Here is a 21,563-nt window from a genome sequence, read left to right on the forward strand (position 1 = left end):
TTGTCGAAACGCATAAGACCCATTTTCGCATGACGGCGCTATTGACGTGTGATTTAAATGTTTCGAAAGAAAACTGCGTTTAAATCAAATATAAACATACGATATATTTCGATAGAGGAAAAAGATACTCATGACAAGGCATATGAGGACACATATGAAGTGCTCCCCCGTAGTATATTTTTTATTTACTCACATTAATGTGTAGTTTGACAATGCTAACACACATTTCATGCGGTGAATATGCAGCTTACAAGTGAAAAACACAACACAATAGTTTTACTTTTGTTTAATTGTATTTAATTATTTAGAAAAGTAAATTGCTAACTTTATTTCAAAGTCAGCGTATACGCCGACTACAATTTTAAAAGACATTTATTGTTATAAATATATTTAATATATATATATATATATATATATATATATATATATATATATATATATATATATATATATATATATATATATATATATATATATATATATATATATATTTAGTTGTTTTCGGTGTTAGCGATTATAAAGCATTTTCGAGGTTGCCTATAGTATGCCTGTAGTAATTGATGAACTCGTATCCAACTGTCTATGTATTGAGAACTGTGAATATAAACAAGCTAAACCTTCTACTAACCTTCTACTATTGCGTTGCTAGCACCCGTAAATACAAAAGATCGCCGCTATCTGTTGAGAACGTTGTTGTTGTTGTTCTGAGTTTATTTACAGGTCCCACGCCCCTTCACGGAGTCATTTTAGCTGGACCTGCTCCTGTGACCTTTCAGGGGGAAAAGATTGATTTTTAGCCAAAGTAGGTCATTTTTACCCCGGTTGCCTTGGTGTTCGCCAAATAATAATAATTATTTATTTTTTTAAATATTTTTGTTTGAATAGTTCAGTGCACGTTGGCCAATGAGACCTTAATGTGCCCTGTATCGTGTGCTGATGGTGTGGTGTGGATCATGTGGCATGTTTTGTATGTGTCTATCGTATCCCTGTAATAATTGTTGAACTCGTGGTCAACGTATTATTAATTGAGACCTGTGAATATAAACAAGCGTAACCTTATACTAGTGCGTTATTCTCACCAGTAGTGCGTTCAGTTACAGCGAACGTTCGCTATAGTTCGCGAACGGTCGCGAACGTTCGCTACTGAACGCTCGGTTCGCCGCGAACGTTCGCGAACCGAAGCGAACCCACTTGGGAGGTAGTTCGCTAGCGAAACCAAGATGGCGGACAAATAAATATGTTGTATTTGTTCAGTGTAACTTCGATATTGTTTCCTTTTTTTGTAGTACAAAAATGAATTGAACAATAAACAAAGTGTACAGGAGGTTTTGGGGATTCCGATAATGACGTCACGTTTGCGCATCCTCAAATTTTGGCCGTCAACACTGCGGCCATTCTGCTATTGTTTGCGTTTGATGATCCGCCTCGTAATAAGATTTCAATCATATTCGCGACCCTTTTTAAGAACAACAAAATACTCAGAAATTGAAATTCTTTCAGATTAAATAGAATCCAATGAATGAAAACAAATAAGGACGAAAACAAACAACAAATTGATTGATTTTATGTAATCAACATAAAGAAACTATTTGAACCTATATGTCCGTAAAAACTTACCTTGTTACATATTAACTAAATCCTCTTGATACATGTAAATGTTTTTATTTAATTGTTCACACCAATTTTGACACTCCTTATTTCAGCATTTTTAACCACCCATTGTTTAATTGCCCCTTTGTTCATCACAAACCGATTATCTCGATATGATCGGATACTGTCCAGACAATTACTAAGAAAACAGGGTGTCATAAACCCAGGGACCTATATTTGTATGACTCAGTATGGGGTCATTAACCACATGTGTCTGGTCATTAAACACAATTTATGATACCTCCGTGTCATCTCTTGGCATATTAAGCCCAAAACTTTACAGTTGCTTTAATAAAACATTTGAACATATTTAAAAAATAGGCGTACATTTGTCCGAAATGGATTAACAGGAACTATTAAGTATATATATTAACCAGTTTAAACATAACACTTAAGTGTTTTATAATGAAAATACATTTAAAATATTGTAGAAAAATTTACTGCTACACAATTATCGTATTTAACGGGTACCTGCAAATGTAAACTCCGATGTAATAACGTGTAAAGATCGTGCGTTTTTGCAGTGTTCGAAACATCATCGTGAAAACAAGCAATCGCGTTTGATCATAATACGGATATAAAATACTTGGGTGAAATAAATGTATAGATTTATGGTATAATAAAATGCCAGATTTGTATCGCTCATTATCACTACAAAAGAGTTTTCAATATAGATGTGCATTCAAAGACAGTTCAATTCGCAAAATATGCAGGTGTTTTTTTTCCATTTGAATGCTAAAATTTATTAATATTTTCATTAAATGTAAACGAAACGAAAATTCATTCAATGTAAAAGAAAATTACAACTACATTTGAAGATTGTAATGTATTGCGCTATTTTAGGGCTTTGTGTTAAAACTGATTCAAAGCACCTCTTACACTAAATTTCGATCGCTATTGAAAAATAACACTATCGCATCCACACCACTTATAATTATAATCAAATTATTATAGGTTTTATTATTATTTTTTGAAATATCTGTTAGTTAAGTACTTTCTGTGTTATTAGCGATTTCCGCCATCAAAATCGCAATCAATTTTCTGGGAGCCGCCATCTTGAAACGTTCGCGCCGAACTTATCGTTCAATAAGACCGAATCGGAAAAGAACCATCATTGGCGAACGTTCGCTGTAACTGAACGCACTACAGGACTCCCATTTGTTTATCGCCAGCCTCAGATTTATGAATGAGATGAGCGAAAATACTACGTCACGCAGACGCAGCAGAAAGTGGACTATTTTAATCATTCATAAACAATCTCCTCCGCGACACGTACAATACGATCATTGTTTTTTTATTCTTTTCTATAAAACACCATTCGAAACTATTGCATTTAACACGATATTAATATAATGTTTCCATTTGTGAATAAACATAATTGGAGAACTCAAACATCTTGCATACATTATACAACTCTTTCTTCGCGCGTAGTAAGCGGGAATTGGGCTAATCATACCTAGGCCGTACCGACCTGAAATTTACACTAAGCACTTTCGACGGTCGCTAAAGCGACCATCTAATAAAACGATGCAAAAAGCCTAAATAAACATTAAAACTTAAATAAAAGTGCAAAAATATAACATTTAGTACCAATAAATGTATATTCATAAATATAATTGCCTCTGTATAAAAATACGAATTAGTTATTAACATCAGAGTAAACGTGGTCGGAAGACTAAAAACTGGCAATCCCGCAAAACAACACAACACACATTCTTTCGTATTCTTTGTGATAGTAAGATTTTGATAAATTATATTTCAAAGAAAATAACACAATCATTAATTTGATAATAATTATAAGTGGTGTAGATATTGTTTTTGTTCATAAGCGAACGAAAATGTAACAGGTGCATTTTATCAATTATAAAACGAAGCCCTAAAAGCGGAATACATTACAATTTTTAAACATTGTAGTAATTTTATTTTCCATTGAATGAATTATCGTTTCGTTTCCATAGAAAGACAATATCATAAAGTTTAGCATACATATGAAAAACAAGAACTGCATATTATGCAAATTGAACTGTCTTTTGTGTTCACTCTCTTTACTGGTGATAAGGAGTGATAACAATCTAGCATTTTATGATAAATAAATCTATATATTAATTTATTTTACGCAAGTATTTTTTACCCTTTTGTTGTTTGCTTGTTTTCATGATGTCGTTTCGTACACAACAGTATATAACGTACAATCTTAACACATAATAGCCGAGTTTACATTTGCCGGTACTCGTTAAATACGTTAATTGTGTAGCAGTGAAATTGCACAATATTTTTAATTTATAGTTATTAAACACTGTATTATTATTATTAAAATGGCTAATATATATAATATATATATATATATATATATATATATATATATATATATATATATATATATATATATATATATATATATATATATATATATATATATATATATACACACTAGTTCCTGTTAATCCATTTCGGACAAAATTTTAATATCTTCATTATTTTTAAATATGTTGAAATATTTAATTAAAAGCAACTGTTGCGTATTTTGGCTTTACAATTTTGCTTAGATGATCGCTCAATATGCCAAGAGTAACATGGAGGTATCATAAATTTTGTTTAATGACCAGACACTGGTATGCCACATGTGGTTTATGCAGGGACCCAAGAATAGGTCTCTGGATTTATGACACCATGTGTTCTTTGTAATTGTTTGGGCGGTATCCGATCATAACGAGATAATCGGTTTATGATGGACAAGGGTGCAATAAAACACCGGGTTCAAAACGCTGAAACAAAGACTGTCAGAATTGTTGTGAATAATTAAATAAAAACAATTACATTTATCAAGAAAATTTATTTCATGTGTAACAAGGTAAGTTTTTACAAGCATAAATGTTCAAATCAGTTACTATATGTTGCGTACATAAAGTCGATCTATTTGCTGTTTGTTTACATCCTTATTTGTTTGTTCATTAAATTTGATTTATTCTGAAAGAATGTTAATATCTGATAATTTTTTATCAACAAAATGGTCGCGAATATGTGCCAAGTAGATTTTTTATGGTAACCACATACCGAGCTCGTATATTGTGTTCCACTCCCGAGTTCGTTTATAGTAAAAACAAATAATAACAACCATATAATCGTTCCAAAAATGCATTTACTCGCACGCTTATGTTTTATTCAAACAGTTTGTAAACATATATTTGATATTGTGCATGATCATCAATAAAAACGATGATTATTTCAACCTTCTCTATATATGCGCTTATATGAATTTCACCTCTTATTGCCAACAAGTGGGCGGAGTCTATTTGCAGGTGCGCGTGACGTCACTCGTCAACTGGTCTATATGAATGTTTAAATATACCAAGTTTCATGACAATATTTAATGAACTTTTTTAATATAACAGTTTTTGCAAACAGCAAGACTGATGAATGGATGAAATTCTTTTTTAACTGACAAACATTTGACATGAAGGACTGAGGAAAAATCTAGTCCTGACTATTACAATGCGCATGTCCAAAATGTCGGCGTTAAAACTAATTTCGTCACTTTATTCTCTTTTTTTAATGTAGGCATCATTTTTATAATTTTATTTCAACAATGGCCATGACTTAACAGCAAATAAATTAAAAAGAACGTGTGTGCCACCATAGAGTAATATTTTGGGACGTGCTAAAAGCTATATATTAAGATTGTATTCCTTTATTGTACCAATATTTTCAAAAGAAATATAGCAAATATTTACATATTGACAAAATAATTAATACACCATATTGAGATCCATTTTTTTCCATAAATACTGAACAGACTACCAATGGGTTCATTAAATATTTTGGGCAAGTACAGCAACTAAATTGTTTGCAACGATAATGTTGTGTCACAACATTACACACATAGAGACTACTAGGTTAGCGTTGAATACAGAGAAGTTTATGTTGCGAGGCTTAGAACGCCGGGAGCGCGAGCCTTGGCGAGCGCTTTCGGTGTTCGAGCCGAGCAACATAAACTTCTCTGTATTCAACGCTAATCCTAGTATTCTATTTATCCCGTTCGATTTTTTTCAACGTGGCATTTAACATAAATAGATCTAATAACCTTAACAATAATTTTAATTCATTCTAAAAAGCGCTTAAAATCTAACGAATGTAACCATGCGTAGTGACATCAATGTATTTGTTCTGGTACGCAAAATAGTCTTAAAAAATTCACACACAAACTGTTAAACAACTAAAAATATCACCATATGCCTCGATGGACGATGCAATTTTACGCAGTATTCGAATTGTAACACATTACGACCGCAAAAAGAAGTTTTTACTTTACTATAATTCATTTTATTTTCGAAAGAAAATGATCAAAATCCAATATGGCGGCGATTGCCTCCTGACAAAATGATGTCGATGTCAACATACATGTACACCGTCGACGACCTTGACAATTTCGACGAGTAAGCAGACAATTGCTGCGACTGACACTTTATTTGACCTAATATACAGGGCAATACGTTTTCCGACTTTGGACGACGAATTTAAGTACGCGCAGAACGTGTTTTTTATATAATGTTATGGGTATGCCTTGTGTGATCAGATGCATCAATGGCGTCCACGTTAAAATCATTTTCCCGAGAACAGGGAACGACAAAAGTACAAAAAAGCAAAACTTGTTTGAACTAGTATCTTACCTTTAATGATCCTTTAAAATCCATCTAATAATCCATTTAACTCAATAATTGACGATTTTGCATCTAGGGTCTTTAATAATTATTTTAGCATAGTTAAATAAAGACCCTTATGCCATCCTATCACTATATTCAAATGAGTTTACGAACTCAATAAACTTTCTTCTTCGACTTCGTTACACGCTACGTCATGTACTCTGTTAAAATGAACCGGAGCAGTTTATCAAATAATAGCCGTTGGTAAACTCGGTTGCATTTGCAGATTTCTGCATACAAACATAATCATGTTTAAACTTGCACAATTTTTTATTTATCTATGGTAAATGCGCTTATTGTACAAGACAATAATTTAATATATAAATACACAAAGAATGAAAACATTCCATTACACAACAAATAAATGAGTGGATAATACCCGTGTACAAAATGGGACGTTCCGAATTCCAGCGTGGTGCTATTTTTACCATCTTATACTTTACACAGCTCTATGCCTAACGTGAATTAATAGTAAATCGGAAAGCAAATATTGCAGATTATTTATGAATTGTGCGATATTTGTATGGCTTGTTGTGCATTCTTAAATCTCAAAAGTATATGCATGGGTTATAAACAATGCACATTACACGAAATAAGGAAAATTTGATAAATTGACAATTCAAATATGTCGATATACAGTACATGTACATGTGAAATAAGTTGCGTTTATGATAAATCGTCAAATTTTTTGGGGGGAAAATGATGCAGTAAGTGTCATTTTCAGCTGATTCATCATTATACGGATGGCGAAAAATTATGTCATATGACTAGATTTAAAGGTTGAAGGTCGTATAATTTTGAAGCTAAAGTTTTCTCGACTTTATTTCTTATGAAACATCATTCAGTGGTAAAGTAAAAAATAGTCCGTGCACGCGACAGGTATATCCCACAGTTTTAAATACAGGCTAGTATATTTCATAAGGTGTTACACCGTCAATGTCGCGTTGAAAATGCGATAAATTATCTTTAAATGTATGTCACGAGGTTTTACATGTACTTTTACAATTACCTAGCATAATCGAATGACTTCAAACAGTAATTTCACAGTCCCTTCCATACACCAAATGTTTTATAGTAATGTTTTTTCATTATATACCTCTATATTGCCAAAATAACAAGGGCTGTTTGTAAAACATGCATGCCCCCCATATGGGCTCTCCGTTGTAGTGACAGCCATTGTGTGAATATGTTTTTTGTCACTGTGACCTTGACCTTTGACCTAGTGACCTGAAAATCAATAGGGGTCATCTAACAGTCCTGATCAATGTACCTATGAAGTTTCATGATACTAGCCATAAGCGTTCTTGAGTTATCATCCGGAAACCATTTTACTTTTTCGGGTCACGGTGACCTTGACCTTTGACCTAGTGATCTGAAAATCAATAGGGGTCATCTGCGAGTCATGATCAATCTACCTATCAAGTTTCATGATCCTAGGAATAAGCGTTCTTAAGTTATAATCCGGAAACCATTTTACTATTTCGGGTCACCGTGACCTTGACCATTGACCTAGTGACCTGAAAATCAATAGGGGTCATCTGCGAGTCATGATCAATGTACATATGAAGTTTCATGATCCTAGGCATAAGCGTTCTTGAGTTATCAGCCGTAAACCATTTTACTATTTCGGGTCACCGTGACCTTGACCTTTGACCTAGTGATCTGAAAATCAATACGGGTCATCTGCCAACCATTATCAATCTACCTACGAAGTTTCATGATCCTAGGCATAAGCGTTCTTGAGTTATCTTCCGGAAACCATTTTACTATTTCGGGTCACTTTGACCTTGACCTTTTACCAAGTGACCTGAAAATCAATAGGGGTCATCTGAGAGTCCTGATCAATCTACCTATCAAGTTTCATGATCCTAGGCCTAAGCGTTCTTGAGTTATCATCCGGAAACCATTTTACTATTTGGGGTCACTGTGACCTTGAACTTTGACCTAGTGACCTGAAAATCAATAGGGGTCAACTGCAAGTCATGATCGATCTACCTATCAAGTTTCATGATCCTAGGCCTAAGCGTTCTTGAGTTATCATCCGGAAACCATTTTACTATTTCGGATCACCGTGACCTTGACCTTTGACCTAGTGACCTCAAAATCAATAGGGGTCATCTGCGAGTCATGATCAATGTACCTATGCAGTTTCATGATCCTAGCCCTAAGCGTTCTTGAGTTATCATCCGGAAACCACCTGGTGGACCGACCGACTGACAGACCGACATACCGACAGACCGACCGACATGTGCAAAGCAATATACCCCCTCTTCTTCGAAGGGGGGCATACAAATAAAAGTAATAATAATCATATTTGAGAATCACTGGCATTTCAACCAACACATGAGCAATATGAGTTGTAACAACAGTATAACATACAGTTAGAAAATCAATGTTTATGACGCTGCTTAAACTGCTGTTTAATGAACTTGATAATAGACAATTCTTGCATGTAGATTACTCCTAACACGCTGAGTAAACACAGTCCCCCAATGGCTATATGAAGTAAGCGGAAAATCAGTCCTCTGTTGCAACAAAACATCGTCTGAAATGGTAGATTTTACACTCTTAAGATACAGATCAATAGTTACTACTTACGGCAATAAAGATGATAATAAGTTTTTTTACAATATTTACTGTATGAATAAGTATAAAACACTGCAACTTAAGCATGCCCATCGAACTTATTATCTTGTTAATTCAGATCCTCAAATAAACAATGGATCTATACTGTTTGTTTAGGTCCCGGAATAACCTTAACTACACTAAATGAAGATTGTTGCTCTCAAAGTCACTCATCAAAAGGTTTTACCTATATACTATATATAGCAACGTGCCCTGCACAATTCTTAACACAAACACACAGGTTACAATTCAATAACAAATACATTTCATTCAATTATTCAGTAAATAGTTACTATGAATATTTTTAATAAATGTATAAATAGACTAAATAGCTGTTTTTAAAATATTTATGAACTATAACAACCAATAAACAAGTGGGCCAAGATGACCCTAGTTCGCTCACCTTTTTTTTAAAAAGCCTTGTTCATAGCTTACCGGTAGTTGAAAATTCAGTACTCTAGAGCATATTTTATTGGTTCTCTTCTGTTTACTTTTGCAGTGTGAGCATATGATTAATTCTGATTGAGTACTGTCCATTTGCATGGGTGTTTTGAAGATTGTGCATAAAATGTGACTTCTACTGTGTTAACAAGGTTTATCTTTTTTTTGACCTAGTGACCTAGTTTTTGACCCAGCATGACCCAGTTTTAAACTCGATCGAGGTATCCTTAGGGACAAATCTTCTAACCAAGTTTCATAAAGATCGGACAAGAAATGTGGCCTCTAGAGTGTTTACAAGGTTTCTTTATAGCCGAATAAGGAAAACTGCCCCGCCCACTGGCGGCCATATTTTTCAACGGACCGGAACCGTTTTTAACTCAACAAACATATCATTAAGACAAACATTTTGACAAAGTTACATGAAGATTGAGCATGAAATGTGACTTCTACAGTGTCTACAAGGTTTTTATTTTTTTGACCTATTGACCTCGTTTTTGACCCAGCATAACCCAGTTTCTATCTCGATCTAGGTATCATTGGGACACATCTTCTGTCCAAGTTTCATGAAGATCGGACAAGAAATGTGGCTTCTAGAGTGTTTACAAGGTTTCTCTATAGCCAAATAAAGAAAACTGCCGAGCCCTCTGGCGGCCATGTTTTTCAACGGACCGGAACCAATTTTGAACTCAACCAACATACCATTAAGACAAACATTTTGACAAAAATACATGAAGATTGGGCATGAAATGTGACTTCTACAGTGTTTACAAGGTTTTTATTTTTTTTTGACCTAGTGGTCTAGTTTTTGACCCAACATGACCTAGTTTCGAACTCGATCAAGGAATCATTGGGACAAATGTTCTGACCAAGTTTCATGAAGATCGGACAAGAAATGTGGCCTCTAGAGTGTTTACAAGGATTCTTTATAGCCAAATAAGGAAAACTGCCCCACCCACTGGATGCCATGTTTTTCAACGGACCGGAACCACTTTTGAACTCAACCAACATATCATTAAGACAAACATTTTGACAAAGTTACATCAAGATTGTGCATTAAATGTGACTTCTACAGTGTTTACAAGGTTTTTCTTATTTGACCTAGTGACCTAGTTTTTGACCCAGCATGACCCGGTTTTGAACTCGCTTGAGGTATTATTTGGGACAAATCTTCTGACCAAGTTTCATGAAGATCGGACAAGAAATGTGGCCTCTAGAGTGTTTACAAGGTTTCTTTATAGCCGAATAAGGAAAACTGCCCCGCCCACTGGCGGCTATGTTTTTCAATGGACCAGAACCACTTTTGAACTCAACCAACATATCATTAAGACAAACATTTCTACAAAGTTACATGAAGATTTGGCATGGAATGTGGCTTCTACAGTGTTAACAAGGTTTTACTTTTTGTTTGACCTAGTGACCTAGTTTTTGACCCAGTTTCGAACTTGATCTAGGTTATATTGATACAAATCTTCTGTCCAAGTGTCATTAGAATCTGACAAAAAATGTGGCTTCTAGAGTGTTTACAAGGTTTCTCTATAGCCAAATAAGGAAAACTGCCCCGCCCACTGGCGGCCATGTTTTTCAACGGACCGGAACCACTTTTGAACTCAACCAAGTTGTCATTAAGACAAACTTTTTGACAAAGTTACATTAAGATTAGGAATAAAATGTGACTTCTACAGTGTTTGCAAGGTTTTTCTTTTTTTGACCTAGTGACCTAGTTTTTGACCCAGCATGATCCAGTTTCGAACTCGATCGAGGTATCATTGAAACAAATCTCCTGACCAAGTTTCATAAAGATTGGACTAGAAATGTGGCCTCTAGAGTGTTTACAAACCAAATGTGGACGACGGACGGACAGACGAAGGACAAAGACCGATCACAAAAGCTCACCTGAGCAATCAGGTGAGCTTAAAACTCATAGTTTGCTAATCTTAATATTCAATATGTAGCTTGGTTAAATGGGGCACAAGGGCCTATTGGAAAGCTTGAAAAGAGTTGGTGAAGCTAAATGAGTGACAACAAACCCTTAACAACAGCTGTTGAGGGGTTTATAATGTCTACATTTAACAAATAATATATTTTTCTTTAATAGTTTGTTCTGAAATAACCCACAGTAACGTGGACAGATGCATAAATATCAAATCAGATGCGAATAATTAAAAGAGCAAGTAAGTAAAATTACCATATTTTGTTCCATTCAAACAAGGAGTTTGTTTCAAAAACCCATTTTTTTTCGAAATGCAACTTACATTTTTAAGATGGTCAGATTTTTGTTCTTTTTGATGTGGTTAATAATATAAAAGTTTAAGCTACAACAAGAATCTTCCAAACTTGTTTACCTCAGAAAATAAAGTAACAAATAAAGCCATCATGAGTGCGGCTAACACCATTGGAGATGGAATCACCTTCTGGAGGGGATTAAACTCACTGTCTTTGAAGTAGTTGTGGATGTAGTATATACTGAAATTATTCATAGAAGCGAAATGAAGGTAGAATACAAACAAGAAACATGGCACTCCACAAAACAAGGTTTTCAACTTTTCACTTTTCAATTTTGTATAAAGTAATAAGGCAATCAAAAGCTGGGTCTGCCTGTCATCTACCTACACACAATGTCAGTACCCAGGTAATTTAAGGTGTCGAGTCGAACAGTTTTTTTCGGTGTTTAATAATACTAATAATGATCTTGACTGGCCCCAAATGCAACCTCAAAAAAGGTCAGCAGGTAAGGAATTTCCTCAGTACAAGTGTTATAGTCATATCACTATGAGAAATGACCTACTCACACTTTCCATGGTTTACCAGTACTGATTTCACATGCTTATGCTAGTAATTGACAACTGTCCAACTTGCATCAGAGGCAGGGGGAAAATGGCTATAGAAACCATTTAATGACCATTTCAGTTGTGTTGAAGGGCCAGGCTTCAAACCTCAATCATTTATAGTTCAGCACTCTACTTACTAAGCTGGCCGGTCCAGTTATCGGGAGGGCCCCAAATTAAATTCCAAGCTTAGTATGCATGTAAGCTACCTACACACAAGATTTCAAAATAATATCTCTATTCAAACTGAAGTCTTTGAGCAGAGACCGTTTTTTTACTTTAAGAACTATGACCTGTGATCTGCATGTAAACAGACACATGCACATACAATTTTATTACAATACCTTGATCCAAACTCGAAGTTTTTTTTTAATTGCACTGTTTTGCAGTATCAATTATCTTGAGGGGACTCGCCCAAAATGCAATCCTAAGCTTGGTCTGCCTAAGCTTGCTATATACAAAGTTATATCAAGATTGGTCAATTATAAGTTTATTAGCTAATTGACCTGAAACCACAATTGTTCTGTAATAATAAACACTGACCTTGACCTGATTGGAACAAAGCTACAAATCTTCAGTGCAATAACTCAGACCACACTCAATTAATTGAAAAGAGCCCGAGTTTCTATTTTTAGTTATAGTGGCTTTGATCTTGACCCAACCTGCCACAAATACAATCCCATGCAAGGCCTCCATTCATTCTTGTGATGTCAATAGTTTCATTATGATTGGTACCTTCAAACTCAAGTTATCTACAGAAACCACCTGCTTGTCACCACCTGCCTATCCACCTGTCATACCCTGATCCAATAGCCAGATTTGGTACTTTGTTTAAATATTCAAATAAATGAAGATGCATTTTTTTTGCAGAATGACGACAAAAAAACGACAACAACAAAATAACAATGTTTATCTATAACGTGGGGTTTCTATACATGTATAGTCGAATGATATGATAACCTGGAAAAATACATTGCACATTATAAGCACCAATCTTATAACGCCATTAAATATGCAGGTTCACAGCTTGAACCCTGTTCAACTCCTTAAATTAGAGTTGCATTGTATTCAACAAACACAAATTGGTGATGTGCAACCCATATCTTTTAAAGTCCCAACTAGACTACAAGTATATGAAAGGTTTGAAACTGTCTTAGATATTTATCTACCAGACTGATCATACTTACTTTTAATCAGTTTAATATAAATGTACAAGCAATGTTTTAAATTAATTTGACATTTTTATACGCCCGTTTTTAAAAAAGGGATGTTATTATAGTTTCACCCTTGGCGGGCAGCGGGCGGAGTCCACAGCAGCGTCCGCTCTCTAATTCGAATAGTTTTCATCCGATCTTCACCAAACTTGGTCAGAAGTTGTGTCTAGACAATATCTAGGTCAGGTTCTAATAATTATGGGTCATGCCGGATCAAAAACTAGGTCACGGGGTCACTTAATGCATTTCAAGGATTAAGTATGGTGTCCACTCTCTAATTGAAGTAGTTTTCACCCGATCTTTACCAAATTTGTTCAGAAGTTGTGTCTAGATGATACGTAGGTCAAGTTCAAATATGGGTCATGCCGGGTCAGAAACTAGGTCACGAGGTTACTTAGTGCATTTCAAGCATTTAGCATGGTGTCCGCTCTCTAATTGAAGTAGTTTTCATCTGATCTTTACCTAATTTGGTCAGAAGTTGTGTCTAGATGATATGTAGGTCAAGTTCGAAAATGGGTCATGCCGGGTCAAAAACGAGGTCACGAGGTCACATAGGTGCATTTCAAGCATTTAGCATGGTGTCCGCTCTCTAATTGAAGTAGTTTTGATTTGATCTTCACCAAATTTAGTCAGATGTTACATCTTAATGATATCTAGGTCAAGTTCAAATATGGGTAATGCAGGGTCAATAACTAGGTCTCGAGGTCACTTATTGCATTTCAAGCATTAAGCATGGTGTCCAAAACCTTAGAACGGGCGTATCTTGTGACAGTTTGGCACTCTTGTTTTCTCATAACTTCAACACTGAAGTTTAGGCAAAAAAGAAATCATAGGTTTTTAGTGTTAACTAGTTAGCAAATATGTCCATATCACAAAAATACGCTGCTAAAAGTTTAAGATAATGACCTGAATAATATATCACGAAAACTCTAATTTTCTAAATATTTTTAATATCTGGAGTGATATTTATTACCATTCATAACATTATAATTACATGCATCCATGTAATCCAACCTGGTGTCTGCATATATAAGATACTGTACATATAGTTACTATTTCCCTTACCTATGCACAATTCTGGCAGTCATATTTAGGCAGTTGGCAAGTATGAAGCCTACACTGCCAAAATGGCGCGTGAGGAACAGGGAGGACAGTAAGAATAGTATGGAGAATACCACCATCTTCTGGTTATACCTGCAAGCAATATTATATATTAACATGTAAAATCATTAAACAAGAGGTTCATGATTGGCCTGAAGTATTCACCTGAGTTCAAGGTACACACATTTTGAGGTAGATTTAATCTGGGGATCTAGTGTTTGATCCCACTTGATTGAGCTTCAAAGTGGCCAAAATATAGGCAAAATTAACATTCTGAATGAGTTTTATCAAGATTAAGTAAAGCAGGTGACCTCTAGAGTGGTGACAAGGCTACTCTAATTACTGAACTGGTCACCTCATTTTTGGATGCACATGATCCGAATTTGAACTCTACCTAGATATTGTCAAGATTAACATTCTGACCAAATGTCAAAAAGATTAGTGATAAATTTGGCCTTTAGAAAGGTTATCTGTTTTTTTGGACATACATGCCCGATATTCAAACTCGGCATAGTTTTTGTTAAGATAAAATTCTGACCTCTTTTCAAAACCATTGGATAAACAATGTGGACTTTTGAGCAGTAATGATGGCAAGATATAGACCAAAATAAACTCACAATGAGCACTTAATGCTAAGTTGAGCTTAAGGTAGCGCACCCGAAATGGGCACCTTTCCAAATATAATATAATGTATTATTTTCTTAATCAGTATCATTTCACTGAACTACATGCAAATTTTTAGGTAGCCTTTACATGCTTTAAAAAAAATATACACAGATTTTTTCAAAACCACTCCCACGCTCGGCTCTTGTCCAGTTTATTTCCAGCCCTGGGGTATATGAAAGTTCCATAATTCATCCAGATTTCCAAATATGGGCATGCAGTTGGTGTGTACAGATGCAGTAAAGGTGTTTAAAGTTTAAACAAGATGAAATAAGTATTCTTTTACAGACATTTATTTTTTATAACTTGTTATCTATGGAAGAGCGCCATGAAATGTAAGTGGTTTCTGCCAAGTACAAATTGGGTTGGTTATAAACAAAGTGTCATAAAATTCAAAACAGTATCATTTAAGTAATATGTTGAACTTTAGATACACTATAAACAGCAAAAATACCAAGAAATAGACAGATTTACCATTTACTTTTTGAAATAAAAATAAAAATGCAACATGCATGATTTGTATTTTTAGCAGTAAATCACCAAAATTAGCCATAACGTTTTTTTAATTTAAAAACATTGAAGAATGTGCATAAAAATTGCAACATATTTAACAATAAACATAGCTTATATGCTATATTAAATCAAATTACGTTAAAAAAGAAATAAAATGCGTGCAAAAAGTATGCGTTGTCGGCAGAATTAGAACCTGCGCACAGATCCCAAAAGATTTCTAGTCTATTGCCTTCACCACTGGGCCACAACAACTTAATGTTAGTACCTGCTTAAATGAGATATCCATAAGTAAACAGGTAAAAAGGCTCTTCAATTTTCGAAGAAATTGCGGGAAATCATTTCAGGTGTGCTACCTTTTTATCAAAAGGTGACAATGGAATAACGATTTAGAAATAACTTTTTTGAGTCAAGTTAGTTTATATGTAACGAGTTCTTGGACACAAAGCCCTAATTATTTCATGCAAGAAAGGACCTCATAAACTTTGAAATTCACGCACACACAGAAATTTAACATCAAAGAACTTGAGCTTTGACACAAAAGTGACTATAGTCCCAACATCACTTTGTCAGCTATGTAATAACTTTTTTATAAGTACATCATCGGTCATGAAAAAGGCGACTTTTTCATCTACATATTTTGGTAAATACATATGGAAACAAGAGCTGTCACCATAGGCTGACTTATGCCTCCTATAAACACCGGGTAGAAGTTATGAGCTTTTTTCGAAACCTAAACGCAGATTTCGAAACCTAAATGCGGACCCTAAGTTCAAGGTCAAGGTCACAGGAGTCAAAATTTGTGTGCGTATGGAAAGGCCTTGTCCATATTCACATGCATGCCAAATATGAAATTGCTATCTGAAGCGACATAGAAGTTATGAGCATTTTTCGAAATCTAAACGCGAGGTGTGACGTACAGACAGTCTGATCACTATATGCCCTCCTTCAGGGGAATAAAAATGTCTTAGAATATCAAAATAAATCAGAAAGCCACATAAACTAGAGAGCAGACACCATGCTAAATCCTTGAAATGCACTAAGTGACCCCGACCCCTAGTTTTGACCTGGCATGACCCATATTCGAACATGACCTAGATATTGTCTTGATACAACTTCTGACCAAGTTTGATAAAGATCAGATGAAAACTACTTCAATAAGAGAGCAGACACCATGCTAAATCCTTGAAAAGCACTAAGTGACCTGGAGACCTAGTTTTTGACCCGGCATGACCCATATTCGAACTTCACCTAGATATTGTCTGGATACAACTTCTGATTAAGTTTGGTAAAGATAAGATGAAAACTACTTCAATAAGAGAGCGGACACCATGCTAAATCCTTGAAATGCACTAAGTGACCCCGAGACCTAGTTTTTGACCCGGCATGACCCCTATTCGAACTTGATCTAGACATTGTCTAGATACTACTTCTGACCAAGTTTGGTTAAGATCGGATGAAAACTATTTGAATTAGAGAGCGGACACGAAAAGTGTGACAGACTGACAGACAGACAGACTGACAGACAGACTGATGGACGGACAGTGCGAAAACTATATACCCCCTTTTCTTCGAAAGGGGGCATAACAATTTGCTTAATAAAACACAAGATAATTGAGAAATAGTTATGCCCCGTGACTTGTAGCAAAGTCTGAATTGTGACCTAGACATTTTTAGATCTCTAGATCCGAAAATTGTAAGGGGTCCTCCTTTGCCAAGACTTACCAGCATACAAATGCTACTTTTTACCCTACACCAAATTCACTCCCGCTGAACTACGTTACAATGGGAGGTGCGTCTGTACGACAACGCGATACGGCCTCATAACTACAACGGTTACGGTTTCTTTACACAGTTTGTTGACGATACGGGATTTTGTTAAAATAAATGGTAAATTACGGTAAGTTTGAATAGTTTTTGTATGTGTAAGCCAATGTTTATTTAAATACGGATACTGTGCATCTCTTTCATAGCTTGCCATGTAATGTATTGCTATATTATCGATAAAATGGAAGTTTTAAAGACCTGTATAGACAACTCATAAAATAATTGGAATATAATTCAAAGTCTGACATTAAACAGAAGAAAATGCAAACACACGTAAGCAAGAAAGAATATTGAATCAATCTTATCAAGATCTGTCTCAAAATTAACTGCATGTAAGTGTAACAAGAGAAATTTTGATGAATTAAAATGTTACGGCGTCTTACAGAGAGTGTTACAGTGCATTTACTACAACATTTTTAAGGTTACGGTATAGTATCGACATTCAATTTAGTTTAATGCTATTAACAAATGTTCAAAGTCTTGTAAAATATTGTAGTACTGATTTATTTAAAAACAAAACATAAACAAATATGAATGAATTTGCGATTCTAAGATTAATTCAGTCTTTATTTAAATATTTTTACTATTATTTTATCTAAAAATAATTGAACCAAATCTTTAAAAAAAATGTATTACTGATTGATTATAAAAATGCCATAAAGAAATACAAATAAATATTACCCAAATGAAGTCTTGGTTTTAAATGACCTTAATATGTTATTGAATTCCTCACTTGTGTGAAATATTTTCTACATTCCTGTTAAATTATTTACAGTAATTGAGGTAATTAATAACTGAATAATTATGTTAATGATTTACTCAATTTACTCAATTGAAGGAATGCACTTTTTACAAATTGTGCATGAAAGAAAATAAACCCATGATATTTTTTATTCTTTTATTTTATTTATATTTATACATATATACATTTACATAATTTACAACATGCACCATATAACAGTGAAGAAACATTTCAATAATATAAGTCAGTCACATAACAATATGATAAATTTAATATAATATTTGCATGTTATAAACATTTACATAATTTGTCATACATACATTTAGCACAATACAAGCACATTTTTAACATAAAAGTACATGCAGAAAATTATCACATTATTCACTGTCACACATATATAATTAAGTTCAATATCATTTAACAGTTCATTCGTCGTCGTCAACCATATGGCGCATCGCAGTTGAGGGTCCCAGGGCCTTGATGTGACTGATGATGAGCATGGCCTTGAAGGATCTTTGCTGTGCATACTGCAGGAAGATTGCCGAAACGCACAGCCAGGCTATACACCATTGTTTATCAGAACATCCAACCCAAAAAGTGGCATTTATCATTGAAACGCGACAGGGACAAAGTATCAAATATAAAAAGCGGACATTTAACATCTGCGGTAAAGATATCACATCTGATTCAGTGAATTATAACGACATAACTGGGAAAATTGAAATTAATTCACCCATAAAAAGCCCACATCATAAAAGTCAATCACGACCTCAATGCTCTCGTCCAAAATGCTTGAATCGAGGAAGGAAATCTCCATGCTTGTAATTTTGCCTTCCTGCAGGCGCTGTAACGCTGTAAAGAAGACACCGTAACATGCCTTAGTCGTAAGAGAAGATACCGTAACATGTACACGGAGTTGACATGCTACAACTATTTTGCAAAATCTGATTGAAATCACCAATAATAGTATACACATGGGCATCACATGTTTGTAAAAGAGTGAACTTGATACAAATCATTGAAAATAATCATCGTGACAGATACTGCAAGCCTGAAACAACGAATTAATTGGAGTTTCTATGTTTTGAACTTTAACTTCTTTCTTTTATTATGATGTCACGCTAGAAAATGCCTCTTATAGCTTAGGTAGCGAGTTAAGAAACATTACTAAATGGAAATAAATGCCATATCCCTTTTTACGTGTAAGTTTAAACAAAGACTTTACCTTGTCAACGCGTGTGTATGCCTATAAATGTCAATATAAAAAAGGGACACGTCAAGACGCCGTAACCGTTGTAGTTATGACGCCGTATCGTGTTGTCGTTCAGGCGCACCTCTCATTGTAACGTAGTTCAGCGGGAGTGAAATTGTAGGATGGTAGATAAAAGCATTCTCAAGTTATTACGTGGAAAATAATTTGTTGTTACAAGTCCTTGTGACGTTGACCTTTGAACTGTTGACCTCAAAAATCATAAGTTGTCACCATTTTCTTAAAAGTAACGAGTATACCAATAAAAATAATCGGAGGTCAACGCTTTCTCTTTATATCAAGAAAAACAAAATTTCTTTATACAAGCTTATTTGACCTTGGCCTTTAACCTTATGACCTCAAAATCAAAATGGGTATTCTTTACCTTTGATGTAATCATTATAACAATTTATATGACTGACTGTCAAATAGTTCAAACAAATAGTGCTAAAACAAATTTCCTGTAACAAGACCATGTGACCTTTGACCTTGTGACCATAAAATAATTGGTGTTTTTCTCTTTCTTAGACAGGGCCAAAATAACCTTCTTCGCAATGGGCCTCTTTTTCTTCCCCTTAACCAAAAAGGCCCTTTCCCCCTTCACAAATTTCTTTAAAATCATGCATTTTTCACTAAATTTCCAATCTACCTCAGTATTTTTCATTCCCCAAAGCCAGAAAATTTTGTCTTTTTTCCCCCGAAAAAAGGCTGTGGCCCTTTTATCAAAGTTGATGTTTTAACTTTTGGCCCTGTTAGAAGTAGCCGCTTTACCATTTTTTGTGCTCTTCAGTTAACACATTCCCAAGATATTTTGTGGAAATAAATTAATTGTCTGCTTGACCTAGACCTTTGACATGTTGACCTCAAAATCCTTAAACGTCTTCGTTTCCAACCAAGTAACAATCATGCAAAAGGTCTACCAATACCCATACAGATAGACTTACTAATGGACAAATGCAAAGCAATATACCCTCACTACTTTGAAGGGAATGGGGGGACCCTTATTATAACATTTTATTCAGACAGAGTAACCAGCTGACCATCCAACCAGCAGACAGATTAACTCAAATAAACATGTACTCCCACTCAAATATCCAAAAAGAAGGGAATAATAATATGTTAACTTGACTTTCTAAGAAAGGCTACTTACATGTCAACTTGAGCCTTGCTCATGGTGGCAAATACGAAGCATTCTGTCATGCCGTTCACAGCTATAATGAGCACATACAGGCAGTACCATCGCAGCAACACAGGACCTGCACAGATTGTGAAAATAAGGCACAAAGCTCAGGTATGTGTAGATCTGTTATTGATATTCTGCCTAAAACTGACACAAATAATATATTAAGTATATAACATGGTAGTTTTGAGATGGGGGGGGGGGTAAAAACAACCATTTACCATTTATGGGTATGTCCCTTCGCTGCCTGCTTACCACAGGTTTTACTGTACTAGTACAATTAAACAAAGCTTCAGCTTTGAACACTTTATGAACCAAAGTCATCATGTGCAACAATTGTTTTGAATGTCAATGACTTTTTGTGCCCACAAAATAAAAGTACAAGCATTCTCAGTAAACACATACCTTCTTACCTGCCCCTGTGGGCAGTGTAGACCTACCCCCCCCCCCCCCCCCCCACCTCCCACCCCTACAGATCTAGGGCTTGGAAGGAGAAGGCCATACCAAACACCACAATGAGTTTTACCTGCCCCTGTTGACAGTATAGATCCCCCGTAAAGGTCTAAGGCTAGGAAGGAGTAGGCCATACCAAACACCAGAATGATGCCCCCTAGCAGAATGACAAGCTTCAAGAAGCTTGCCAACACCTCCACTGCCATTGTGCAGGAATCCTACAAGAATTGAAATACATCTAGTAATTTGCACCACATTTCTTCAGCTAAATTAATAGGATAACAACCAAAAGTGTTAACTTTATCTTAAAACAATCTCTATATTTGGCACACATGTATTTTTTTATTCATTAAATTTTTACTACTACATGATTTTTTTTTTCG

At 35.0% G+C, this 21,563-nt stretch overlaps 1 protein-coding gene across 6 annotated transcripts in view; it reads right to left on the minus strand.

Annotated features, from left to right (window-relative positions):
- Positions 1-6,601: 6,601 nt before the first annotated feature.
- LOC127843786 (protein RFT1 homolog) overlaps positions 6,602-21,563 on the minus strand; it is a 28,316-nt gene continuing 13,354 nt past the window's right edge. For 4 of the 6 annotated variants that reach the window (XM_052373592.1, XM_052373598.1, XM_052373608.1 and 1 more), the window contains exons 9-13: positions 21,254-21,398; positions 20,698-20,803; positions 14,521-14,649; positions 11,759-11,879; positions 6,602-8,895 (exon numbers count right to left, since the gene is read on the minus strand). In XM_052373592.1, the coding sequence (XP_052229552.1) occupies positions 8,740-8,895; positions 11,759-11,879; positions 14,521-14,649; positions 20,698-20,803; positions 21,254-21,398 (657 nt within the window). In that variant the 3' untranslated portion in view covers positions 6,602-8,739. The remainder of the gene's footprint in view (positions 8,896-11,758; positions 11,880-14,520; positions 14,650-20,697; positions 20,804-21,253; positions 21,399-21,563) is intronic. The other 2 variants (XR_008032351.1, XM_052373617.1) reach the window with 2 other exon arrangements.

Source organism: Dreissena polymorpha, chromosome 1, assembly GCF_020536995.1.
Source record: "Dreissena polymorpha isolate Duluth1 chromosome 1, UMN_Dpol_1.0, whole genome shotgun sequence".
NCBI lineage: Eukaryota > Metazoa > Mollusca > Bivalvia > Myida > Dreissenidae > Dreissena > Dreissena polymorpha.